The sequence below is a fragment of the Lethenteron reissneri genome, chromosome 33 (assembly GCF_015708825.2).
Source record: "Lethenteron reissneri isolate LAM-NWPU_2019-01 chromosome 33, ASM1570882v1, whole genome shotgun sequence".
Classification (NCBI taxonomy): Eukaryota; Metazoa; Chordata; class Hyperoartia; order Petromyzontiformes; family Petromyzontidae; genus Lethenteron; species Lethenteron reissneri.
In genome coordinates this window covers 11,699,722-11,727,109 of record NC_083811.1, presented here as the reverse complement: position 1 = coordinate 11,727,109, position 27,388 = coordinate 11,699,722, and the positions used below count along the sequence as shown (strand labels likewise).

At 44.2% G+C, this 27,388-nt stretch overlaps 1 protein-coding gene across 1 annotated transcript; it reads right to left on the bottom strand.

Moving 5' to 3' along the window:
* Window positions 1–21,415: 21,415 nt before the first annotated feature.
* On the bottom strand, window positions 21,416–24,381 carry LOC133350409 (P2Y purinoceptor 3-like). The gene is made up of 2 exons (XM_061564747.1): window positions 24,222–24,381; window positions 21,416–22,754 (listed from the first exon to the last, which is right to left on the bottom strand). Exon 2 carries the CDS (start codon window positions 22,737–22,739, stop codon window positions 21,660–21,662), a length of 1,080 nt encoding a protein of 359 aa, XP_061420731.1. The 5' UTR covers window positions 22,740–22,754; window positions 24,222–24,381; the 3' UTR covers window positions 21,416–21,659.
* Between the last annotated feature and the right edge of the window lie 3,007 nt (window positions 24,382–27,388).

Here is a 27,388-nt window from a genome sequence, read left to right as displayed (position 1 = left end):
AAAAATAGATTATAACATCTAAGTTCAAACAAGAGTCAAACAACCTTGGTTATGTAATAGATACGGGATGCATATGCACCGCAGTTACGTCTGCATGCAAAACACACGAACCTATATGACACATATTCTTAGGTTTTTTCGGTAAAGTCACGTAGGTAAAACATCAAAATTAATAAAAAATAAAATAAAATAAAGATCACGACGTTTCGGAGGCAACACAACGTCGTGATCTTTATTTTATTTTATTTTTATTAATTTTGATGTTTTACCTACGTGACTTTACCGAAAGAACCTAAGAATATGAATCCTTGCAGTCACGAAAGCTTCAAATCTAGAACCTATATGACACGTGATACAAAAAAAATGTAAACGTCTTCTGAACCATAAAAGTCCCACCAATCTGAAGATAGGCTTTCATTAACTGTGCAGGATTCTGTCCATTTGTGAATGTTTCAGGATCTAAACAAATAAACATGTCAGTATCATAAACAACACTCAATATTTTATGTCTGATGCAAGTTCGCGGTAGGAGAAGTCGCGCAGCTGCACTACTCTGAACCCAGCCGTCTCGGATTCGATTCCTGGCCATGGCTTCTACCAATCACAAGTGATAGTCTGACATATGTATATCAATATATGAATTCTCAGGGCGATAATTCATCTAATTCAATGCAGGACGACAGTTTTTACATGACGAGTTTTTTTGTTTACTGTTGTTTTGCAGTCATTGGCGAGTGGGCTAAGAGCATCAACTCGTTACACTTGCGAATCCAGCTTCATCACAGGTTAGCTGCCGTGGATTCGAACCCAGGTATTCAGCCAGTGCAAGCTCATGGCTCTGACCTCTACGCCACATGGCCCGTCCCCTTTCTCAACATTAGGCCACGGCTCATTATTGCTCTGTAAATACCACCGTGGTTTTCCACATTTTAATGAAATAAAGAACACCTGGGTTTAGTTGTATTCAGCGAAAACCCCTCATGTATTAAAGTTATTTTCTCGAGAACACTGGGGAAAACTGGTTTAACATTTGACAGGACTATCTTAAGAAGGTGGGCTCGGTGTTCTACCACGAGTATAATGAGTCACACTGCTACCTAAGCATATTTCACATCCGCACTCCCATTTTAACATCACTTCAATGACAACAACCTTTTGATTATACACTGATTAAACAAATTAGTTACTCAATTAGGCGCACTGCAAAATGTCATTCGGGGGTGCACGTATCTAATTTAATATCTTATGCCTAATTAACATGGCATAATTTTTAGATTTACATTTCTTGGCTTGGCTTTCTTGATAAGTTTCCATGCACTTCGTTGTTGCTGCTGATGAACATGTTACATGAACATCGGGCTTTTTTCACCAACTTGGTGGTGAGCCCACCTTTCCGACACTTTATTTCTTGGCATTTCCTCCAAATTTCCTTCTTTGCAAAATTCCAATCATCGCTCTTTAGAAAAAACACGAGCCACTTAAAGCCAATCAACTGTTATTCAGAACATCCAAAAACATCAGCAACCATTGTCTATCCACTGCTGGATGGAGCCCTCTCCAACGCCGCCTCCATCCCACTCCCGCACATGGACTCATCTCATCGCTCCATCTCCACCGTGGTGATCCTCCTGGGTGCGTTCTCTCCTTGGGCTGCTTTTCCATTACCACTCTCGTCCATAAGTATCACTAGCTTCAGGTTTGTTGCCCTCGTGATCACCAATGCCACCATCAATAATAACAGTACTTCTTCTTGGTTCTTTCGGTAAAGTCACTTATAATGGAAATAATAAAAATAAAACATATTTATTATTTTATTATTTCCATTAATAATAAAAATAAAACATATTTATTATTTTATTATTTCCATTCTACGTGACTTTACCGAAAGAACAAAGAAGATGAATCCCTGCATTCACGAAAGCTTTAAATCGAATAATAACAGTACTATTCACTGGCACGTGTTCCTCTTCGTTGGTGGCCATTATCCAGTGGCGATGAGCCCAAGCTGCCCAAACACGATCCGAGTTGTTTCAAAGGGCAACTGTTGACTTCCCACGAAGCGGTGCTTAATTCATCAACACGAATCCACCTGATCTGATCTACTCTTCTCAAAAGCCGTACATGTACTGTTGACATTACAGCAGCCACTTTGATGATTCCATTGGCCAAAATCACCGGATCCTTACACATGTCAGCATTGACACAGGAACGTGGAATTTCCATCACTGTCAAAGAGCTATACACGCAGATTATCACTTAAACATGCTCATCTGAGCGTGGGAAACCCTTCAGATTCGCCGTTTCACTTTGTCACAGCTGAATTGCTGACTACACGCAAGCTGGCTCGATGGAGATTGTGTGCTGAACACCAGGCTGTCGAAACAACCTCATGAGAATGTACCAGCAGCGTTGGCAGCCCTGGTGGGTGCTAACAAATGATGAAGTGATGCGTTCTCTTATCTGCTCTTTGGGTCGTACCACGTATTATAAAGCATGATGTCCGACGTTTCGCTCCGTGTGCTGGGAGTTTGCAGAATACTACCACATTGTATATCTGGGGATGTTGGTGTGATGGCTCGCACAGCAGACTTGCTAATCCAGATATGGCAGTGGAAATGAAGGGCAGGTGTCTGCAATCCGACGTTACTCTCCACGTGCCGGGAACTTGAAGACGTTTTAAGAATGTAGAGCGAAACATCAGACATGATGCCGAAAACAGGTCAGAGAGTAAGTTCTACGGCACAACAGGAGTAAGACAGACTAATTGGCTGGGAGACCCCCCTTACCTCCCATGATTAACAGCAATGGGGGAGAGCGTCTCATCCAGCGATAAGCACCACAGCAATCGGGCATGAAACGTTCATCTCACAGTGGATGCATTTCCATTGGAAACATTCCTCCTAAATGTTTCAAGTTGTTTGGTTGTTGTAGTTGTTGTTGCGCTAAACACTGTTGCAATTCTAGACAGCGTATTCGGTTACTGGGTCACAACTATTGGTTCATTATTTTCATGTTTTGTGCACTTAAGGCACAAAAATAAAAGTGTTCCATGGAAACTTGGACGATGCGTGGACTGTAACTTGTGGTATGAAGACGATATTGCCGTGCACCAGCGAGAATGTGCACAGCGCATGTACATGGCAATGTATATTAATTGATTCAGTTGCCTATTAGGTATAATTAAAATTACAGAATAAGTGCGGTTTGCTGGAAGTGCTCTGGTTAGATCACTCAAAAAACAATCGTAACGTTACAAGTTGGAATTCTGGTCAGTGGTTGTTGACCCAAACCTTTTTCACATCTGTTAAAAATAGCTTTATAGCTAATCGGAATTCTCCAGTATAAATAAATGTTCAGATTATGATTATATCCATCAATACTTTTCGGGGTTTTTTCGGTAAAGTCACGTAGGTAAAAAATTCAATTAAATTAATGACAGTCTGCATCAGCAGTAGGCCATGCTTTCCCAACTGATGACGGACGCTTGTGTTGCGCCCGAAACGTCGTGATTTAATTTACTTGTTTTCATTTTTTTTACCTACGTGACTTTACCGAAAAACCAAAGAGTATGAATCCTTGCAGTCACGAAAACTTCAAATCTAGAATTAAATCCATCAATGTTTTTTCGGCAAGCCATCAGCGGTTGCCCTACAGCGAGACTCATTAGCTGCAAGGCAATGTCTAATTTCAATTGCTGCATTCAGGGTCATCGCTGGAGATAAACACAATCCCACACTCGCTTGAGCACAGACACGACACGCCGACTTTTTATTCACATGCAATACATTGCATCGGGAGGGTGGTGCCGCAACGTAATGGTTAGCACACTGGACTTGCAATCCATACGTTTGCTGGTTCCATCTCCTGGCGTGACAGGTGAGACGAGAGGCGAGTGTATTAAATCCCACCATCTCGGTATAAAGGGGTAAACACCACAGTCAGTGGATCGGCAGGTCGTGTGTGTCGTGGGGTAAAGTGTGGGCAACTCCCGCTTCTTCCAAGACGTCTGGCCGGTGTGGAAGAGTAGGCCAAATATCCTCTGGAGGGTCTCTCTAGAGCTGCCCCACGTGGAGGTCCTTTCGCCAGCAGTGGTGTGAGCGTGTACTTGCGGGGCTGCACCTCTACTGATGACATTATCTCCCCAGAGGGCTATCATCGTATCCACTTACATTCACACTTCAACGTGGCTCATTAAGGAATTCATATTAATATCGTAAGTCACATAAACAAGCCAAAATCGTATATTTTATGTTGGCATGTGTTACAGTCTAGACGATGGGAGAGTAGCAAGCTGCTACCAGTGCTCTGACCCTGGCTGCGTTTCCACTGCGCTAATACGCATGTACCCAAGTGGTTGCATGTTTTACTGTGGTTGGAAAAATGGGTTTGGCATGAGAATATCATTTCCTCTGCGCGTAATATCTTATCCTTGACCCGATTCGCACATGCGTAAATCATTTCAAGCCAGTTGCAACTTGGCTTTCTGGAGGCAGTTAAAAAAAATCAGTTTTGAAAAAAACGTGATCGATACTGTCAAGATGTCAGCACCCAAGTAGTGAAAAAAGACATGTTCAGCCACTGAAAATGAAACATTTAAACACAAAAACAGTTTTCATCTAATTCAGCCAAACCGAAACATGGTAACTAGAGAAAAAAAAACGTTGATTTAATTTGACTCTTGGGGTTTCATCAGTGAGGTGCATCTACCGTGTCTTAGTTCATCATGACAATGCTCTTGAACGTGACTTTACAAGTATGATGAAAAATAAGAATAGGTTTTACCCATTCTGGCAATAAAACAGGCTTTAAGAAGAGTTCAATTACCAAACAGATACACTTTTGCGAGGCATCAAGTATGCATGAACCACAAATGCTTGTGACAAACATTGCAAACAGATACCTGCTATCGATATGCATTGTTATTTGAACCGCATAGGGCCCTAGTAGAGACGGCTTTCTTCATGGCCTAGTCTCACCACCAGTGTTAGACCAGAGAACGGCCACAAGGCGAACAGCACAGGGACATTGCAAGTCGCAGGACACTTGGAGCTCGGCAATATTTTTCTGTCTTCTCTTGGATTTTCTGTTTGCACATAGTCGCGTAGTCACTTGAAGATGTTTTCTTGTTCATGTTTTTGTTTTTTGTTTGTTGCGGTTGCACCCGCTTCAAGAGCCGAATGGCTCACAGGGCTACACCTAATACATGAACTTGAGCTCGGGTCGAGCAGCTCCGTTTGTGGGACCTTTTTGCCACAATTCAAAATGGTAAGAAATAAGAAGAGGTTTTACCCTTTCTGACAATGAAACAGGTGTTACGATGTCCAAACGCCAAATAGACTTTACAAGTAAGTTTGACATTATTAGTATAACATTTGCAGCCCTTTCTCAATCTACTGATGGATGATGGTTTCCTGTGCCGTGTCGGTCATGGGGGTCGTTTGAACGTAGGGGCCGTCCATAAATGACGTCATGCACCTAGGGGGGGGGGTCAGACATTTGTGATGATGTGTAACGAGGGGGGGGGGGTTGAGAAATGTGACGTAACATCAAAATGCGCAACTTTAAATAAATATAGAATCGTTATAACAACACTAATTGTTATAACAACACTCCTACAACATCAGAGTGCAGCGCCACATTAAATACGCACTACAATGACAATAGTTTAAAGCTATTTGAAGCATGTTTTTTTTTCAAAATGGAAATATGGTTTTGGGGGGGGGGGCAGAGCTTTGTGACGTCATATTTGAGGGGGGGGGGTCTGACTTTTTGTGACGCCGTGTGACGAGGGGGGGGGGGGTCAAAAATCGTCCAAAATCGCGTGACGTCATTTATGGACGGCCCCATACTTCACCACGCTTGCGAGTATAATATGGTGAGACGTGTGGTGGCAAGACAGGACTGGTTCAGGTATCACTCGCCACTGATGCTAGCGCTGTGGCCAGGAATCGAACTCAGGTGTCGCGTTCGTAGCGCTGCCACCCAGTAAACATGCAGTGTTGGGTCCAAATTCTACCAAAGTTGGTCTATGCCGACGACGGGATGTCTACGCCTACAATGGGATACGTTTTGCTACAGCGGGATATCTACATCGGGATCTTTATGTCTGGACGCTTTGATATCTCGACCGACTCCACAGGAAGTGAAAGTCAACCTGCTGAAGCTTCATTGCCAGGTCCAACGGGGATTCGGAAGCCGCGGATTGTTCCATACCTGGATCGTGCGAAGTGGTGGCAGATTGGGGAGGCCTTCATCCAGCACCTCAATTGATCACGGCTGATGATGGGACCGTGTCAGTGTTTCATCATTTCTTTAGGAGTGGAAGGTTGCACACAGACCAATATCTTACACACGTTTGGCCCTCGCCTAACGACTGCAACTAACTCGGGCAACGAAGTGGGGGTGACGTCACCATGGTTCTTGTGTCAGGCTCAGTGCACTTTGAGGCCATCTGAAGTGTCGAAGGCTCACTGGCAGGAGGTCACGGAACAGACGCCATGGGTTGACTCACCAACTCTGCTCCCAACTGTGCCAAACACACACGCTTTAACCACTGTGACTGACACACACTGGACATCTGTGAAGAAGAGCTTTATAGCTCATCGGATTCCTCCAATCTAAATAAAGATTCTCGCTCTGACACACACACACACACCATTACATCATTGACTTTGAGACAGATCGAACAAAAATACCCACACAGTTTGTTAAGCCCTGCCTGCACTGGATCTACCCTAAGTTCTTTTTGTAAACGCCGTGTTTATATTTAGCATAATGTGCGATGTTGCAGCCTTACAGAAAATATATGCGGTCATACATGAACATTTCCGCATCTTCAATGTACGAGTATTCACTCACAGTGAAGGCAACATCTGCTCTAAGATTAATTTTCCATACATCTTGCAATGAAAAAAAACACGCCACTGTGCAGAATGTGAATACGAAAATAAATAATTCCTCTTTCCCATATGTGTCTCTCCACGTAAATTACAAAGGTGAATTTTTACACATCACATCAGCTGCACAGCTCTCTGGGAGTACATCTTATCAGCACCATTGGCTCAATACAAGCAAATGTTGGAGTGGTTTCTAAATCCAATGACTCATCAGCTGATCGAGGCGTGCATAAACTATTACTGGTTACCAGCTAAGCATTTTAGATGCACAGCTATAAAACACGTTGCACAAGTAATCATGAAGGACCATTGTGGACCATCTCCGGACTGCCCACGGAACCCCCCGGGTGTAATACACGATGACGAACATCCTTACTGGTCATGTCCGACTATTGCTGAGTTATATGAAAATATCATGGGGGTATTCAAAAAGATGAACAATACATCTGTAAAAAAAATAAGTGTGGAAACTACCCTGTGGGGCCCAAGATTAGTGGAACTCACTCGAGAACAGAACATTTTGTTAAGGACTTCCAATATAGTAGCCAGGAAAACCGCGTTGGGTACGTGGAAGAATCAAGGACCCCCCTCCAATACTCAATGGCTGTATTCATTAGGGCCCAATCCCAGCACTCGAGCATTCCTAAACCTTGGGACAGTTTTAAATACCAGAGCCCAGAGTGGCGATGACCTGCCCCCCCCCTTCCCCAAAGAAAATCCCCCCCCCCTCCCTGATATCGTCGATGCCCCTGGTAACGCAATCCAGAACGTCAGGATGTTGCAATGTATGATGTGATGGAAGATGTGGAACTAAAAAAGTACGTATAAAAAAAGGATCACTGTGAAAAATGTTAATAACAATAACGAATGCCTCTTTACCCCATGTTGTATCTCCCCATGAACAAATTTACTTTTTAAACATCCCATCGACGTGCAAAATAGGTTGTTTTACTCGAAAAGAGATAGACTGCATATCTCATCGTGGGTGAGCTTTCCCTCTCGTCATCTCCCGTTCGGTTTCTACGCTCTCGGTAAGGCACGACACGTCAAGTCCTGGTGCTGGGGTTGCCCACACAACGTACGCAACTTAACATCCAAAGGCCCTGACGACCACACAGCAACACCACAGGCAGCTGTCATGACACAGGAGGAATGCAGGCGGTCATTAGGCGCAAACGTTTTTGTTTTGACTTATAGACAACAGCTGCGCTGGACAGAATTAATTGAAAGATTGATCTTTGCCATACAATTCAAACTATTGTTATTGACAACAGCTGCTTTGATGTATTTTTTGGGGTAACATTTTTTACTTAAGAAAAGGCAGCTTCAGACAACATTCATCACGGTGTGATGAGATTTGTCCTTAATGTGGATTGTACCGATTGCCAGTGGATTTGCCAGACAAGCAGAGTTAATACTCGTGCCCTCTCAGAGTGAAGTCACTCCATGCTCTAACGAGCATGACGGAGTTGCTCATAGTTGTTGGTGGCCTTGAGCCAGTGATGGAAATTCCATATTCCCAAGGCCAGAGCCTGTCTGTCCACAGGACTACACTGGTGACTTGATGCAAAGTGGACGATATCATGCTGACTCCAGAAGGGTAATAGGCTGACTCAACCCCCAACTGAGAGTTTAACTCACAATCGGCCCGGAGTCTGAGCGGTAGAGCGGATTGCTTGCAATCAGAAGGTTGCGAGATGAAATCCTCGTTTGGGGTTGACTCAGAGAATCATTCCTCAGGGATCGATAACATTAGTACCACTTTGGGCGGAAGTCAACAGTGGCTGTCCTATGGTTAAACCCACCCCTGCCATAATAATGTGGAGTTTCCCCACTGGTTCAGGGCTGTGAGGAGGAGATGAGCCTCTCCGTATTGCTAATTTGTGTAAAAAAAATATCATTATCTTTTTTGACTACCAATTGAAAGTGAAGGAAACTCTCTGCCCCCTGGTGGTTCGGGTGAGGCGTCATTCGAAGTTGCACAACTCATGAACATGCGCCCGCATCTCAAGCCACAGCAATGCTCAGTGGCAATGAAATTCAAGAGTTCCAAGCTATCACGAATGTAGTAAACCAGCTCGTTGGCGAGAAGACATAAAACGGAGCTTGCCGGCCCTTTATTGACAAAGCTGCCATCGGAAGTCTGAGTATTTCCAAAGCACATGCACCGCTTTGTGCGTGCAATATAAACATCCACGCAAACATGCGTGGATTGTTATCTGTGACAGAATTATTTACTGGGGCCAGGAATTTGATGTGTCTGACAATGCCACCACAATTTGTCTGCCTGGCCTCCATCCATAGCCCTCATCAAAGCCTCCGTCCACTCAGTCAGCCTCATTAATTCATATGCGATGCCAGAATTATTTTCTTTAGACTCCTGTGCCAACCATATGTTTTGAAAAGGCACAACTATTGCGCAACATTATGAGGTTAGAGAACGATGATTGTGATTAGTGAACCACTAAAATAAAAAAAGGGATTCATTGCTCACATGAGCATGGAGGCATTGCTCATCTTGTGTTGACAGCCTTGAGCCTGTGGTGGAAATTCCACAAGGTTGGGGGTAAGTCTGTCCGTAGGACAACCAATAACAAAGGCCATGTATGTGTTTCCATGATTGCATCTCCATATATATGCAATTGATGCCTTTGACCACATCACCCAGAATGCAACCAGTCTCGCCGCGAGATCTCGGAAGGTAAGCATGGTGGTGGCCCCACCACCAAATAACCAACAAGTTGTCATAGTTCTAGATTTGAAGCTTTCGTGACTGCAAGTATTCATATTCTTAGGTTTTTTCGGTGAAGTCACGTAGGTAAAAAATTTAAATTAATAAAAGTAAAATAAAAATTAAAATAAAATCACGACGTTTCGGAGGCAACACAAGCTTCCGTCTTCAGGTTGAACCGTCACAGCACGATAGCTTAATTTAATTTTTTTACCTACGTCACTTTACCGAAAAAACCTAAGAAGTTGTCATAGGACCTGCGGGGCAACGTGGCGGGCTTGCAGAGGGCAGTGCGACAACATCCAATGCTGTATTGTACTTCTATGCTCCCGCGTCTATGCTTGCCTCCTCCACTAACCGGCAGTAACCAGCGTGGCGAAGTGTGGACAAACAGCCTCTGTGAGCTGCACAGCCACGGGGAAGTTCTCATTCGCAGCAGGGATCCTGAGATGTTCGGATCGCCTCCTTCTAAGCGCTCCGAGGTCAAGGCTCATTTCCTGGGCTCATCGGGCTTTGTACCCGTGCAGCTGCCAGCCTTTGGAACGCTTTGCCTTTGCCAATGAGGCAATCAGAGTCGTTAGAGATATTTAAGTCTTGCCTTGAAAACTCGCCTCTTTAGACTGGCCTTTAACCGCCTAGATCTGGCCACTTTCCCCGGTTCTGTTTATTTCCCGCTTTCCATACACGGTGGCGTATTGCGATCTGCGCACGAAACGCGCCTTACAAATGTCAATTATGAAAAGGATTTTTGTTAATCTTCTTGGTTCTTTCGGTACTTCCCTTCTACGTGACTTTACCGAAAGAACCAAGAAGATGAATCCCTGCAGTCACGAAAGCTTTAAATCGAGATTTTTGTTAAGTTGCACGTTTAGAGGAACGCGCGTGAAATGAACAGAGGCGTGACGACACTGCACGTGGAGCAGACTGATACAAAGGGTGTGTGTTTCCAAATCGGAATGGTTCGTGTAGTGATAAAGTGTTACTCTGACACGTAGGCTTTCGCGACCAATATCATCCATGATACAGGTTTTTTTGGGTTATATTGCGTAAATATATAAATGTGTCGGTAAACCCAAATCTGGCTGTCGCCTGATGAAGCTAGTTGTAATAACTGGCGAAACGTCGTACTCAGATTGTAAATGTTGTGGCCTGGCTCTCCAACACACCGGTGTGCTGTACTAGTGACGAATTGGCCACGTTCTGTTTACGTGACAACCCTTACTAATTGGCTGCGTCGGGTGGTGGCGGGTTTTAACAACACATTTATATATTTATACGATCTAACCCAAAAAAACCTCTAAGTGTGTACATTATTAAAAAATAAACATCAACCCAATTCATATCCTACACTATTTCCTTTTCACAATAAACCAACCAGGGTCATCACTGAACCACACTCAGGCTCAGCAAAGTCAATTACGGTGGACTCTGTCACGGCCACTTACAACAACCCTCCTTCTTTATCCTCAACTTTCTGAGTAATTGAAACATAGACCTGTCAGTTGAAAGGCTCTTGGCCAGACTTCGGTAAAATTGTTTATCAGTTGGCCACAGCTAACTAAAGCAGGACTCCAGTAATCCACAATGCACGCTGATATGGGGGATCGTACAGCGAGATTTTTCAATTCGTGCTGGACTGCGCAGATGAGTCCCATGTTGCGTGAAAATGTTTTCTCGGCGACGCGGTGTGCAGTGGATTATGGGAGGAAAGAGCCACGTGATTCATTCACACAAAATTCGCAAATTACTGGGAAAGTGCCGGCATTTAACCAGGAGTTAAATTAATCCTCCATAAATTAACCGTGTATAAGGTTCAAAGTTGTTGTAAGACCCAGATGAGGAAAACCTGCCAAAAGGATCTACTTAAAATGTTTTTTTAGTTGATGTAGTCATATCCAAGTCTATAAAATACAAAATAATTTTCTACAAAACACATCACGTCATCAAAGCTACACTGTGCTGATGCAAAACAAAAGATAATTATTATTGCAGACTGCGATGCATTTTCAATCCGCTGCATTTCACTGGTCTCTCTCTGCGGCTCCGTCATTCTCTCTGCAGCTACACATTCAAAACACTTCTCAGAGTTCGCATTGCACAAGAATCCAGCGGCCTCTTTGCAACCATCATTTTAAAATAATAAAATGTGATACCATTCTGACCGATTATCATAATCCACCGACACCATCGAAATGGTGTACCGCGATGGCTTCAACGGCATTGGCCCTGGTGACCTCTTGGTGTCTGGATGTTTTGGTGATGGCTAAACAATGACAATGGCACATCATATTTACATGTTCACCCAGAAAAGCCCCGAGACCCTTTTTCGGGAGAGTCCTGCTTTGCGATGTTTTGGCCAACACTAATAACATTGTACACTTTAAGGCATGGACTATGACGTTGTCACGTCATCCCTCAAAGAAACGTATTGGGCGACTACAGGAATCAGACGGTCGGCTCCATGCACACAGGCTCAGTGGTGAGTGTGCTGACCGCTAGGCAAATCCAGCCCCATAACACTAACGGCGCATAGTATTTCCACTCGAGACAAATGGGAATACCACATTACCTACCTGTTTGTTAATACAGCCATTCTGTCAGCCAGCCCAGAAATGCGCACTCCACTTCATAAACGCGCCTGGGGGACCCTTTGCACACGCTACACAGGCAACGGCATTCTTTCGGAACGGCATAGCGGCGCGGTTTCAACTGGGACAAGACGTCGGTGAACATTCTCGGTGGAGCGCAGGCAATGGCACGGCATCTCAGGACCACCCCGAAGCGCCTACGAGTGAGGTTTCACGTGGTGAACTTGTCAACCTCGTTCCGTGACAATTTCATGGGATTAAGCAGATTGCTGAAACCTCCACCAGGCTACTGCCCTCCACAGCCACGCTTTCAAATCGAGAACAGTGGGATCTCTGTGCCGACTGTGCTGTGTTTTTCCTATTTGTCTCCCACGTTCTTGCTTTTCTGGAGCACGAGATCACTTGTGGCAGAGGCTTAATGGTGAAAGAGAAAGCAGCTGGTATTTACTTATATAGAACAATTATAAAAACAAAACTCCTCCCACGCCCCTCCCCCAGCACCCCGTCGATCCACCCAGCATCATAAACGGGTAAACGACAGCGAGTTGATGGGCAGGCTGTGTATGGTGGGGTAAAGCATAGTTAGTTTCACCTCTTCCGAGATGCCTAGCTGGTGTGGAAGATTAGGCCACTTTGAACTTTCCATAACGTTTCGTTGCGATTTTGTTGCACAGGGAGGGATGATGGACTGATTTGACCCGCGACTTGGATATGAACTTGCCACGTTAGTATCGTGAGAGAAGAATTCAAAATAACTGCGACACCCTGGAGGATTTGTATTATACTGTCAATCAATTTGCATTGCACGTGCTAAACACATTCCTGCGGAGGGAGCTGGTAGGAACGTTGGGTTGCTCGGTCAATTGCCAGGGTCAACGGCGACGTGGTGTATTCTGCAAATATGCCCGACTGTGAGGGCGGGCACAAGCCGGCGTGAGTAGGTTAAACGTTGAGTTTAATAAGGGCACCACGGGGTAACCAGCCCCTCCCCACCCAGCCCCTCCCCTCCCACCCCCCACCCAGCCCCACCCAGCCCCTCCCCACCCTCCCCACCCAGCCCCTCCCTCCCTCCCTCCCCACCCAGCCTCTCCCTGCACGACGGACACAATAATCCCCTGTGGGCTGGTGTAACCAGGAGGTTCCTACCAGTATATCCCCCTCGATGAAGTGGGCATCAGTGCACATTACGACGGAACGGGAACGTTACAGGGGGACACAGAGCAACAAGAATGACAAATAAACCCGTCACGGCCTCAGCGGCTTACACCAACTGAGCAAAGTAAATTGGAACCGTGCTCACTGTGTGCTGTAAACAATACAATTTGCACAATAGAGCGCTGCATGCAAATCTGGTACGATGAACAGGTTCACCATAACCATCAGCGTTTATCAATCCACTGCTGATTAATTATAAAACTAGAAACTATTTTTATTTCACCAGGTAAGGCCCAATGAGCTGTATCGCTCTTTTTCAGAAGCGAACTGGCCACGAATGACAAGTGACTTCTTACGTGGAAATGTATATCAGCCAAACACTCTAAACGCACGTTTCTAAATGTGAAGGGAAACATCGGAGGACCCGGAGAAAAATCCAAGCGATCACACGGAGAACATGCAAACTCCAAATATCCAGGTGGAAGGGTCGCCATCGAACCCACGACCTCCTGTATATCAGGCGAGGTAGTTAACATCTCGCCCACATGGTTGAATGCCTCCCCTGGCACGCGTGCGCGAGCTGACTTCACCACTCCAATTCGTTGCTGGACCTATTCTGGCATGCGTTATATTCCTTGGTTGTAACTTTAACAATTACTGACCATCAGCCTCGCTGTAAATACGAGCATACTAGCTTTACTACCCGGCTTCGCCCGGGACTTGGATTCTTGGCTTGGATTAATACACAGCCTACGCGGAGGGTTGGGGGGGGGGGTGACGTCGGCAGGCACACTGCGTGACGCTGCCGCATGCGGGTGACATCACAGACGTGATAGATGTGACGTCACCGCTCACTTGCCGTGCAAAATATATCCATTACTTCGCCCCCCAAAATACAAAAGTCTATTTTTACACTTTTTGCATTGTGTACAGTCTGGCAGATACCCACATGCCAAATTTCAAGTGTGTTGCATGTCGGGAGTATGCTAAACATTTAGAACAGACACACATTCACAAATTTCACTTTTATATATATAGATAGGACCAACAAACTTCAGTACATGCCAAGAATAAAATTACATGGAAAATAACTATTTTCAAAGTCATCATCCGTTGTCTATCTGGAACTGGGTGAATGTCTCCAAGATGTCGTGACCATCCCACACGCTTCATGATACCACGCTCCATCTCGTGCATCAACATGAGACTGAGCTCAGCGCTGCATCTGCACGATGATCATCCTGATTACGCTTATAAAGGAACACTTTTTAAATTTTGGTCGCCGAATTTCTCCTCTGATTTAGGGCATTGCATGAAACATCAATTCTATTGTTATCTATTGCAGGCAGTGGCGATGATGACAGTGGTTGAGGATTGTCAACCTTGGATTACATATAAACACGTAACATGTTTGCTTTGGTTTTCATGAGTGCAGTGCGCTCAACCACTACGGCGCTGCATTTGATTTGAGCACTGCACTATGAAAACGGTGACCCGAGTTCAATTCCTGGCCATAGCTGAGATCTGTATTGATATCAAAACTAGTTCTGCCCTCCCACCCCCACGACGGTGCTTTTTTTCTGGAAGATTTTTACTGGTTTTTCCTGGATATTTTTGTTGCGAAAAGTCACTTTAAGATGTTCTTTGTTCATGATTTTGTTTGTTGCGGTTGCACCCGAGTCAAGAGCCTCATGGCTCACAGGGCTATACCTAATAAATTAAACTCAAACTGAAACATCACCATTCTGTACGGACCGGTGTGGTGAAGTATGGTCAAACAGCCCCCATGATTAACACGTATGGGAAGGCCTTTATCCAGCAATCAATTTACAAAGAGTTGTGACTAATTAAATATTTTATTTATAATAATTGATTACATTCGTAATGATAGTTGAACACAAACGTTATGTGACAACCGACGTGTTTTATTTACTGCTGCTACATTGACACATATTTCACTTAATCCAACCACAACTCGTGGTGCATTGCATAACTGATGGTTAGTTTCAAATAAACAACAATGAATTCACAGCATTTATAGAACGTAAGTATAAAGCCGGAGTTTCCCTTCAATGGGGAGGCAATCATTTGCATCGTTGGTCCTGAACCAGTTATGAAATGGCAAGAGCCAGTCTGCCCATGGGACAACCACTGTTTGTTTAGTTCCCTCAATGTACTCCTAATACCCATTCTGATATCGCCGCCATGGTGCGACGTTTAACTCACTGAGGTGGCTGGTCAAGGCGATCAACGAGGCAGTTCGGAATCAGAATATTTATTGCCGCTGGAGGAATCCGAGTAGCTATGAAGCTCTTTTTTTCACAGATGTCCAGAAGGGTGGGTAAGAACATTACAAGCAATGACCAGGTTTGTTAAATCTCCCTGACTCCATCCACCCAGCAATTGGGTGCCGACGGTTAGCCGATTGGCAGGTCACGTGTCGTTGGGTAAAGTGTTGCACTCTCATCTCTTCCAAGACGTCAGACCGGCACTCAATAGCAGGGCAGGATCCCTCGAGAGAGGGGAGATCTGAAGCTCCCCTGGTGTAGGCTCTAATGCCACCATTGACGTGAGAAATACTATAAACTATACACATTTTTTTAAATCAGGTAAGGCCCACTGAGCTATTTAACTCTTTTTCAAAAGCGACCTGGTAACAAATGATAGCTCAATGCAGTGGCCTATCACTGGGGAAATTTATAGCAGCCAAATACTCTTAGCACATGTTGATTCTAAATGTGCAGGGAAAAATCGGAGGACCCGGAGAAAAATCCACGCCACAATAAGGAGAACATGGAAATACCAAATATACAGGCGTCAGGGTCGGGATCTGAACCACGACCTCCTGTATACCAGGCGAGGTAGTTAACATCTCGCCAGTGCCACCCCTTTACCATCCTGGGTTGTAATCTTTGAAAATATTTCCTCACACCGGTGGACCACATTCAGTATTCGACACGGAACCTGATGCCCCAACCAAATGCGACAGTGGCCTATTAGTTGGGTTCCACATTCATCGTAAATATATTGCACGAACCAACACCCAGTGCTGCTAGACATACCACATATTGGCCCGTAGCTTATGCTCTTATCAAGTGGTTTGACTTTGTCTACAGCAAAAATGCTAGTGCTGCAATATTAGCTCTCGTTCAAACTACCAAACAATGGCAAGGGGACATGTCACCAGTTGTACAACAAATAGAAATTGTAATGTGTCTACAGGCCACTCTATATATTTTCTACTTTACACAATCCTCTTAGAATATGTTCTTGCTTTCACTTTTGTAAAGCAGTAATACACATTCCAGAAATATCAGGCAAAGATTATTACTCAGTATATAGAGGCCTACTGGTTTGAAAAGCCTTAGATTGACTAAGATTTAAACATAAAATTCATCGTGGTTTAAAGTTGAGGCTTAATTTGTAACATTTGCAATGTATTTACTTGAGGATGAACTTAAGCAATAATCACACATGGATCATTTGTGGTTTTATGTTGATGATAATCGCTTTTGACCCAGGCTAAGGTCTAGTACAGGGGTCGGCAACCTGCGGCTCCGGAGCCGCATGCGGCTCTTTTGAACCTTGACCGCGGCTCCGGGCGGATGCTAGCGAGGGGAGGAGGCGCACTGTGACACCTGCTCTGGCGTTGCCGCTGCTGACAGGTCGCCGCTCCGCTCCACACTGCCCGCCCGGTGACAGGCAATAACGTTGCCGTTGCTAGGTAACGCGAAACATGGCTGCCTCCATCAGCTCCGCTCCTCATGGACAGAATCATTCGCATTCTCTACTGACGAGACTGGTTTAGCAGTATGCTTAATATGTGGTGAGAAATTTGCAAACAACAAAAAGTCGAATATTGCAAGACATTTCCAGAATAAACACACAGCCTTTGCTGAAAAATATCCAGATGGAGATGAGAGACGAAAAGCCATTGCAGAACTTATGAGGAAGGTTAATATGAGCAAAAATAATTTCAAGAAGTGGGTGAAGACTGAAAATTCCACAACATATGCTAGTTTTGTGGCCGCTCAGGAAATAGTCAAGCACGGGAAGCCCTTCACAGATGGAGAGTATATAAAAGAAGCATTCATTAATATTTCGGAACATCTATACATGGACTTCAAAAACAAGAATGAAATTGTGCAGAAAATCAAAGACATGCCTCTCTCTGCGAAGACTGTCAAAGACAGAACCCTAAAAATGGCAGAAAACATTAGCAAACAGCAAATTCAAGACATTAATTCAGCTGTGGCGTACTCCATCGCCTGTGATGAGTCCAAAGATAAAGGTGATATTAAACAAATAGCGCTGCTCTGCCGATATGTGAACTCTTTTGGGCCACAGGAAGAACTGATTGAGCTGATACCACTAAAAAACCAAACAAGGGGTGAGGATATCTGTAAGGCTGTCCTGGACTTTTTAAGTGCTAAAAAAATAAACACCAACCACCTGGTCTCAGTGGCTACTGATGGGGCACCGAGCATGAGAGGAGCACAGAAGGGCTTTGTGGCTCTACTGCAGAAGGCGCTGGGTAGAACGCTGCTGTCATTTCATTGCATCCTGCACCAAGAGGCATTGTGTGCTCAAACATTTCCCCCGGAATGCACAAAAGTGATGGATGTGGTCATTCAGATTGTTAATAAGATAATGGCAAAGGGTTTAAACCACCGCCAGTTCCGTTTGCTATTGGATGAGGTGGAAAGCATATATTCTGACCTCCTGCTCCACAACAAGGTCCGGTGGCTGTCCAGAGGCGAGGTGCTAAAACGCTTTGTCACATGTTTGGAAGAAGTAAAAACCTTCCTGGGCAGCAAAGAGCTCACCTTTGCTGAGCTGGAACAGCCAGAGTGGCTGGAAAAATTACATTTTATGGTAGACATGACAGCACATCTAAACACGCTAAATACAACCCTTCAGGGGAAAGGAGGCACAGCCCTGCACATGCTGGAGGAGGTTTTGGCATTCGAGCGCAAGTTGACAGTGTTTGTCAAAGATTTACACTTTCCCTCTTTGAGAGAGTTCAAACAAAGTCATGATACGATAAATTTGGAATATTTCAAGTCTGCAATCACCACAATGCAAAGTTCGTTTGGGAAACGATTCTGTGAGTTCAGAGAGGAAAAAACGACATTATCCTTCCCTGTCACTCCCCTGGCGATCGATCCATCCCTATTGAATATGACTGCATTTGCAGGTGTAAGTCAACCTGATCTTGAGATGGAACTGGCCGATATAGCCGACAAAGATATATGGGTGTCCAAGTTCAAATGCTTGACCGCTACTCTTGAGGATGTTGCCCGTCAGAAGGCCATTCTGGCTCAGAAACCTTCCCAAACAGGACAAACTTGTATTCGAAACATGGAATGCCATCCCCAACACTTATATAAACATGAAAAAGTATGCATTTGGAGTCCTGTCGATCTTCGGCTCCACATATGTATGTGAGCAGGTCTTCTCCAACATGAACTATATTAAAAACAAACATCGATCACGCCTCACAGATGACAGCTTGCAAGCCTGTGTGAAAATGAAGGTGACGTCTTACAGCCCTGATGTGCAGACACTGTGCACTGAGGTTCAGGAGCAAAAATCCCATTAACCAGGTAATTTAGCTATTAATTTGCAAAAATATATTTTACATTGTTAAGTGAAAAAGTCCTTTTTTTATTCAGATTGACAGCTGACTGCACGATCCTGTATATAGCAATAAGGTAAGAAACAATATATGCAGTGTTATATTTGTTTTAAATGTCGCAATGGTTTTGCGGCTCCCAGTTTATTTTTTCCTTCGGAAACGGGTCCAAGTGGCTCTTTATGTCTTAAAGGTTGCAGACCCGTGGTCTAGTACCAAAACATCCCTATTGTGGTTTTTATAAGGTCAGTACAGGGAATTGCCTTTAAATCTAAGAGGCTTCGATTGCCATAGGATCCAACATTGCGGAGGTCAAAACCAAGTATCCATATGTTTCCTAGTGAGTTCGCAATGCTAAGTTGGCATCACTCCCACTGCACCAGACAATCAGCTGCAACAGTTCAGCTAATCACCTGCAAGGTGATTCAGTTTTGTTGGTCAAATGTTGCGAAGGTTCCTCTTCTCCTACCAAGGGGCCGTCCATAAATGACGTCACGCGATTTTGGACGATTTTTGACACCCCCCCCCCTCTTCGTCATGCTTCAAATCGCTTTAAATTATTGTCATTGTAGTGCGTATTTAATGTGCCGCTGCATCTCTGATGGTGTATGCGAAAACATTTATTAAAAAATCTATTAATTAAGTAGAACTGTGTTGTCTATATTTATTTAAATTTGCGTATTTTGATGTGACGTCACATTTCTCAAACTCCCCCCCCCCCCCCTCGTCACAAATGTCTGACCCCCCCCCCAGGTGCGTGACGTCATTTATGGACGGCCCCCAAGGAGAAGGGTGGCTTTGCAGCATTCATGCTTTCAATGACCTTTGCCTTAAGAAAAAAAGTAATGAGTGTGATTTTGCGTGCATTTGATTGTGCGAGTATATGATCATGCATGCGCGTAATGGTTCTAGTGTGGTTCTTTGCATGGGGATGTCTTTATGTGGGTGTGAGAGTTTTTTTGTACGTGTGTGGAGCGGTTAGCGCGCTGTGCTACGAACCCGGCGGTTCGAGTTCGATTCCCGTTCATGACCAATAAGAGTATGCGAATATTTGAACCAGTCCTCGGGCTCCCCTAGGTCGACTCAGACTCAAATGAGTACCTGGTGTGGTGTGTAAGGATCACTACTTGGGAGACAACAGTGGACGGGCGTGGTGCTGCTGGCCACCGACCCCATTGTGTACCGTTCTGGCCTTAATAGGTGCTCGCTAACATAATTTGCTCCAAAAGTCTGTTAAAGGCTTTTGTCTGTACTCGTGTCATCAGTGATGACGACCGCTTGTGTTGCGATCGAAACGTCGCGAGTTTTTTTTTATTATCTACGTGACTTTACCGAAATAACCAAAGAATATGAATTCATGCAGTCACAAAAGTTTAAAGTGAAAATGTGCTCGGAGTATTTGGCTGCTATGAATTTTCACGTGATGAGTCACTTCGTTGAGCAATCATTTGTGGCCAGGTCGCTTCTGGAAAAGAGCTATACAGCTCAGTAGGGCCTTGCCTGGTAAAATAAAAATAAATAGTTTTAGAAGTAGTTTTTAGTTTTATACAGTACCATTTATTTTGTATTAATCCCGTAAGGAGTTATAGGACAAGTTTTAGCTTACACAACGTCTAGAATTGCATAAGTCATGTTGTACTAAGATCTGTTAATAAACATTAAATAAGTTATTTTTAACAGTACTCTCTTCATTGTTCAGCCAGCATTGGTATAAACATGGACATTTTCGTTATTTTGTCTTTCATGTGTATCAGGCCTCCCCTCCCCCTCTCTGCCCAATGTGTTGAGCACTCCGTGCTGTCTTTGAGCCCCGCCCCCCTCTCTCCCGATACGTTTCCATTCATTGGCTACCACATTCTGATGAGCCCCCCCCTCTCCTCCCCCCCTTCAACTTGCTTATAAGGGATTACATCTTGAATCATTGCCTCACTTGATGCAGCTAATCTGGCTGTGACGGTCCCACCTGATGACAGAGACTTGTGTTGCCTCCGAAACGTCGTGATTTTTGTTTTATTTTATTTTATTTTCATTAATTTTGATGTTTTACCTACGTGACTTTACCCAAAAAACCTAAGAATATTAAATAAGCATTCTTCACCCTGTCATCTTTGAAAACTCTGACTTTGAATCAGGGTTTTGTATTGATTCACAATTTAAAGTGACTTTAACATGTAGGCTCTCGTGACCAATGTTACCCATAAGAAAGGTTTTTGGGTTAGATCGCGTAAATATAAATGTATCATTAAACCCGCTACGAGCCGATATAGCCATTTTGTTTACGTGACAAACCTTACTAGGTGGTTTTGTCGGGTGGTGGCGGGTTAAACGACACATTTATATTTACGCGATCTAACCAAAAACACATTTGTTATGGATAATACAGAGTTACTACATTAATTATTCATAAACACCAGTGTACTTATCTTTACAGAACATATAGAGAAGCATACGTACAAATAATGAAACCCTTTGATATGATATCTGATAAACAATCGATTATATATAACCCCGGTTTGTGATATGTTGCGCAACTCGCAAGGCCGCCTAACACCACAAAGATATTTACGTGTGAAGACGAAGACAATCGCTACCGCTCGTAAGTGCAACACAAAGCTCACAGTAAAGTACTTCATCGCTAGAGTCAACACTGCGCTCTATCTCATTGCAGATGGTGCTTCGAGCGAGGGGGGGACCCTTTCACCTGGCCCGGATGTCTCAGGTTTGGTGCCTCGTTGGTCACGTGGGTCACTGTGCGCCTGCGAGTGAGCCCTGTTCACGAGGTAGAGCGCCGGATTGAAGCAGCAGTTGAAGCTCGCCAGGCACATCATGATGTCATGGATTCGCTCGTTCCCGCAGATCGTGAACCCCCAGAAGACGATCTTGTTGATGTGGTATGGCAAGTGGCAGATGGTGAAGATGATGGATACCAGCGAGATGGTGCGGACCGCCCTGCTCCGTTGAAACCTGGTCTCCTCCTGCATGGCGATGGCGCCAGACATAGATTTCCTCAGCGCGTGTATCATGCAGGAGTTGAAGACCATGATGGTGAAGAAAGGAACCATGAAGCCTAAGGTGATGACGGTAATGCCGTACGCCGTGACAGTTGAGTCAAACATGACGAGACTGTAACACCTGGTCAGGTTGGTGTTGACATCGCTGTACGTCCCTGCGAAATGAACAAAGGGCAGCGTTTCCATCAGAGTGATGGCCCACACGAGCACGCAGAGGACCGCGGCCACTCTGAGCGTCTGCCACTGCCGCGAGGCGATGGGATGACAGATGCCGAGGTAGCGGTACAGGCTTATGGCGGTCAGGAACAAGATGCTGCCGTACATGTTGAAGGAGAACATGAACCTCACGAGGCGGCACATCGTGTCTCCAAATACCCAGCTGTTGTTGACGATGAAGCTGTAGATCATGAGAATTAGGGACACGGCAAAGAAGAAGTCGGTCGTGGCCAGGTTGAGCATGAAGAGTGAGCTCGGGTTCCATTTCTTATCCTTGAAGAAAAGGCTCCAGAACACGAACGTGTTGAGAGTAAGTCCAAGCAGCACACAGATGGAGTAGAAGAATGGAAGTAGGGTTGATCGATAGGTGAAGCTTGTTACGCATGCGGTCTCATTCACAGAGCCCTGTGAAAGAACCATTATTGTCTTGCTGCTCGGCATGGCAGAGTAGAAACCTGAGAGCTCCACTGTTTCAAATCGCTCAAATGACGGTTGAAGCTCTTGCATGCTACTGGGCTACCTCTGAAAGAAAATAAATTGCAAGTGATAACACAGTTAAATACAAGTCGCTGCAGTAAAGTTACAATGTTGCAACATGGTTCCAAAGTCAGATTCATTAGATAAACAATTCAAAGCATGTACGCACTTAACCGAGCGTTGGGCAGTGTTCAGTGTCATATATTGCCCTGCTGATCTGGACAGACCACGTAGTGCTCAATTTATTTCCCATATAGGGATGATGATGATGATGGGTCGATACCCAAATAGGATTTCATCTCACAAACTTTTAATTGTGAGGTGCATGCGGTGACCACGTTTGCTGAATGGATAATACTTCACGAGCCGACACAGTGGATGGTTTCCTTGCCTCAGCTCTCTGTGGATACATTACCAAAGCCTCCCACGATATGGATGTTAAAGGCTTTTTTACTATACTCGACTTAATTAAAAAAAACCTTTGCTAGCGCCGTCTGCCAACATTTCAAATTTCAAAATAGTAATAACCATTCCTAGGTTTCACACTCTTGATCTACCCACATGTGAGAAAATTCTATGTAATGAAACTTATTTGGTTGTCATCTCGTTAAGAAAACGACATCAATTGATTATAATACCAAGAAGACCACAATTACCAAGGAGACCACAGCACTCTGTTAAAAGTGCACGTTAAAAATATATTTATTATTTGTTATTAATTATATTGTTTACAGGAAGGTCATGTTGGCACAATTTTCAGGTTTTTAGCTTCAATTAAAAGAAAACCTCAAGATAACGTAAGGCATTATACCTTATGCGCTTGTGCGTGCAAGTAAAATCAAATGAAATATGGAAAATCTCTCCCTGCTAAAAAAATAACAATTAAAAATTCCATTAATTTACCCAGAAAAGCCACGCTGATTCTCCAAAAGTTTTTTTTTTTTCAGGAGGGCCCTGAATTTCGATGGTTGTAGTATTTGGCTTTGCGTGGGAGAACACTAAATAACCCAGAGGAAACCCAAGGAGGTGATGGGGGCAACACTCAAAGCCCCACACAGATTCAAGAATCAATTTCCATATGCCAATTTCTGGTCACATCGCAGCACAAGTCAGATGGTCATTTAATTACTAAACAAGTTCAACTCTGCATAGCTTCCGAGATCTCGGGTGGTTGTGTCATCAAATAAGCACCAGTGGGCTTTAAGCTAGCAGCGGAATTGCCAAAATGCTATGGCAGCTACTAATCTATCTATAAGTCAACTACTCCCAGCATCCCACAAAGTGATATGTATTTTATTGACCCTGATATGATTATAGGCTGAGAACCCCTTGACTGGGCTTTAGACTGGCGATTGTGAGCCAACAGCTCTCAGAATGTTGCCACCCAGCCATATTGAATGCTTAAATGACTGTAGTTGTTGGTATTATACAACACACATCTCAATGTACTTAGCGATTGATAAGTACTATATACAGTTCATACGTTAAAATTGACCCGCGTGTAAAACGTACCTTAATCTAGACCGGCACCTGTCCCAATCACACGCTTAATTCGTCCCGGGCGCTACGCTTGTTCGTGAACACTGCAGGCGGCTAAGAATGATCCAGGCATGGTGCTTTCCATCCAAGAATTATAGACACCGACCTCCAGCTACAAACTAACACAACAAAGGCTAAATTAGACTGATTTACACCTGTTCAGATGGGTGTCCCCCCCCTTCCTTGTTGCACAGAGGCTCCAGTTCTTTGGAGACCGGTTTGATGCAGTTATTGACAGAACCACTGGCTGGAAACTCCCAGTTTAGGTTTACTGCCAATTAGGCTTTGATCTGCTGCTGCCATGTAAAAATGTGCATTCTGCAAATGGTGACTTCACGAAGCAAGCGAAGTCGTTCGTTTGAAATTCCACATGAAAGCACATCTTGCTGATCAGCACAACGTTTCAGAATTGTTGGGCATGTTTTCTTTTAAATAAAAATGTTTATAAAGTGCAATGCATTCACATTTTATGACCTTACATTCAACATGAGCTACTCAGGTCTCTATGTGACTCACAGCTGTGCTCACTGCAAAACTACTGTAGTGGCAAAAATGTATTCTGTAAAGTGGTTCTGATGAAATTGATGTTTCCACAAGCTACCTCCCAGCTCTGTACCAACGACTGGACCAATTCATTCAACTACATTTATAATTATTTTCGTCCCTTCCCAATCCGCTGCTGGATGAATACCTCCCCACACCGTGTCCGCCACGAGCAAATTGTGACGGGTGGAAACATATCCCGACCCTGGATGTTCGTGAAATATCCCACGAATGCATCTGTGGCCGTATTGTGACTTGGTGGCCCCTTACCATAGATCCGTGGTATTTCCTCCACTGGCGCTGAGCCCACGGTGGAAATGAGTACTTCATCCTTGCTAGTTTTAGCAGGGAGGCACTTTGACTTTAGTGCCGTGGCGCAGCCAATAAAAACATCTCTTTACGAGAATGTTTTATGGACCAATCCCGTGGCTTTTGCTCGAGAATGGATCAGGATGCTTTGCTGATGAAAATTTCAACGTCAGGTTTATCTTCTTGGTTCTTTCGGTAAAGTCACGTAAGAACCAAGAAGATTAATCCCTGCAGTTACGAAAGCTTTAAATCGTCAGGTTTATGTTGAGTAAACGTAGTACACTGTCATTATGTGTATATAGCACGTTACTTACAAGAGTTAAATAAAGATTCGTAGTTTGTCGGGGCAATTGCTGTGATCGAGGATGTGTTGAAGCTGGAATGTCTTACGAAGAGATGGTGTGGTCAGAGCCATGCCCAACTGCCGTTGTCTCCCCGTTACTAATGTTTACACGCATCACGAGGTGCTCGTTTAAAGCCGGGGCTGAGTTCAACGAAGGAGAAGCCTCGGGCTGACTGGTTCATATGCCACTTGCCATGAATCGAAACTCATTGCACTAACTACTGCAAAAGACAAAGATCCCCCGTATAGCCTTAACAGACTGTTGGAGCAAGTACTCTTTGATTTTTTCGGTAAAGTCACGTAAGTAAAAAATTAAAATAAATTAAATCACGACGTTTCGGGCGCAACACAAGCGTCCTTTTTCAGGTGGGGACAACGTAGCGAAAGCACAACCGCTTAAGTGTGACTTTACAAAAAAAAACAAAGAGTATGAATCTTTGCAGTCAGGAAAATTTCAAATGTTGACTGTTGGAGAAATTGCTTATAGTGAGCACCTTTGACGGCTGGCGTGGTACACGAGGGGGTGGGTGGCCAGCACCACGCCCGACCGCCTTTGTCTCCCCAGTGGCGATGATTTTACACACCAGGTACTCATTTGAGGCTGAGTCGACCTAGGGGAGGCCCAGGACCGGTTCAGAAAATCGTCACTGGTGTTAGCCGTAACACACACACACTTGCACGTGTATGTACGTGTGTTGCATTCCTTTCGCAATTCCCATCTGGATATATTGCACTGGTTAGGCAAGCGCTGGCTTGGTGCTGCTGGTAATATAAAAGACTTCTTCCACAGAAATTCCTCATCTGATTTCTACCGCGGTGCACAGCTAATTAGAAGTTGACAGTTTGTAAATATCCTTGCAGGGAGACCGCTCATATGAGTCTTGCTGGCTCGTTATGTTTTAAAATGAAACACTATTTATGAAATATTTATTTTTGAAATCACCACAGTGCTGTACATGTTAAAAGCTCGTATTTTTTTTAAAGGCATGAATTTATAAGACCGTAGTATGCCACTGGATTGCTGCCATATCGAAGTTTAAAGTTTCATTTATTAGGTATAGCCCTGCGAGCCATTCGGCTCTTGAATCGGGTGCAACCGCAACAAACAAAAAAACAAAAACATGAACAAGAAAACATCTTAAAGTGACTATGTGCAAACAGAAAAGCCAAGAAAAGCCAGCAAAATATTGCAGAAAAAGCACCGTACACCAACTATGTGTGCAAATATCCCAGTGGGATGCAAGTCAAACAACAACAACAACAACCACAAGACAACTTAGATTAAGGCCATCAGTCTAGAAATGTACTACAACAAACAAACATGGCCAAACCGAAAAACTTTTCAAAAATCACCAAAATAAAGCCATAAAAGCAATGAAACAGTGGTCATAGGAACTGTGACCGAATTTTCACAATAAACGACGTAAACAACATGTACTACCAAACTCTGCAGCCATAGCTGGCTGCATGAGTCACTCCACAAAAGAATGGTTAACACACTGTATAAAGTGGGGATACCCACGTTTCAACTCACCGCGCACAACCTGCAATTAGACTGTCACGTACCCGTATATATTGCTGGGGATTTTAGAAACTTGCACCGTCGCATTAACTGCCACGCTTGGGAATCGCACCGGCCACTGGGTAAAGTGTGGGTACGCCTACCTTCTACAAAATATCTGCGCAGAGTGGAAGAGTAGGCCAGACACCCCCTACAGCGATCCATACTCTTTGGTTCTTTTGGTAAAGTCACGTGGGTATAAAATAAAATGAATCACTACGTTTCGGGCGCAACACAAGCGTCCGTCATCAGGTGCTTGTGTTGTGCCCGAAACGTCGTGATTCATTTTATTTCATTTTCTACCTACGTGACTTTACCGAAAGAACCAAAGAGTATGGATTCCTGCAGTCACGAAAGCTTCAAATCAAGATTACCCCCTGCAGG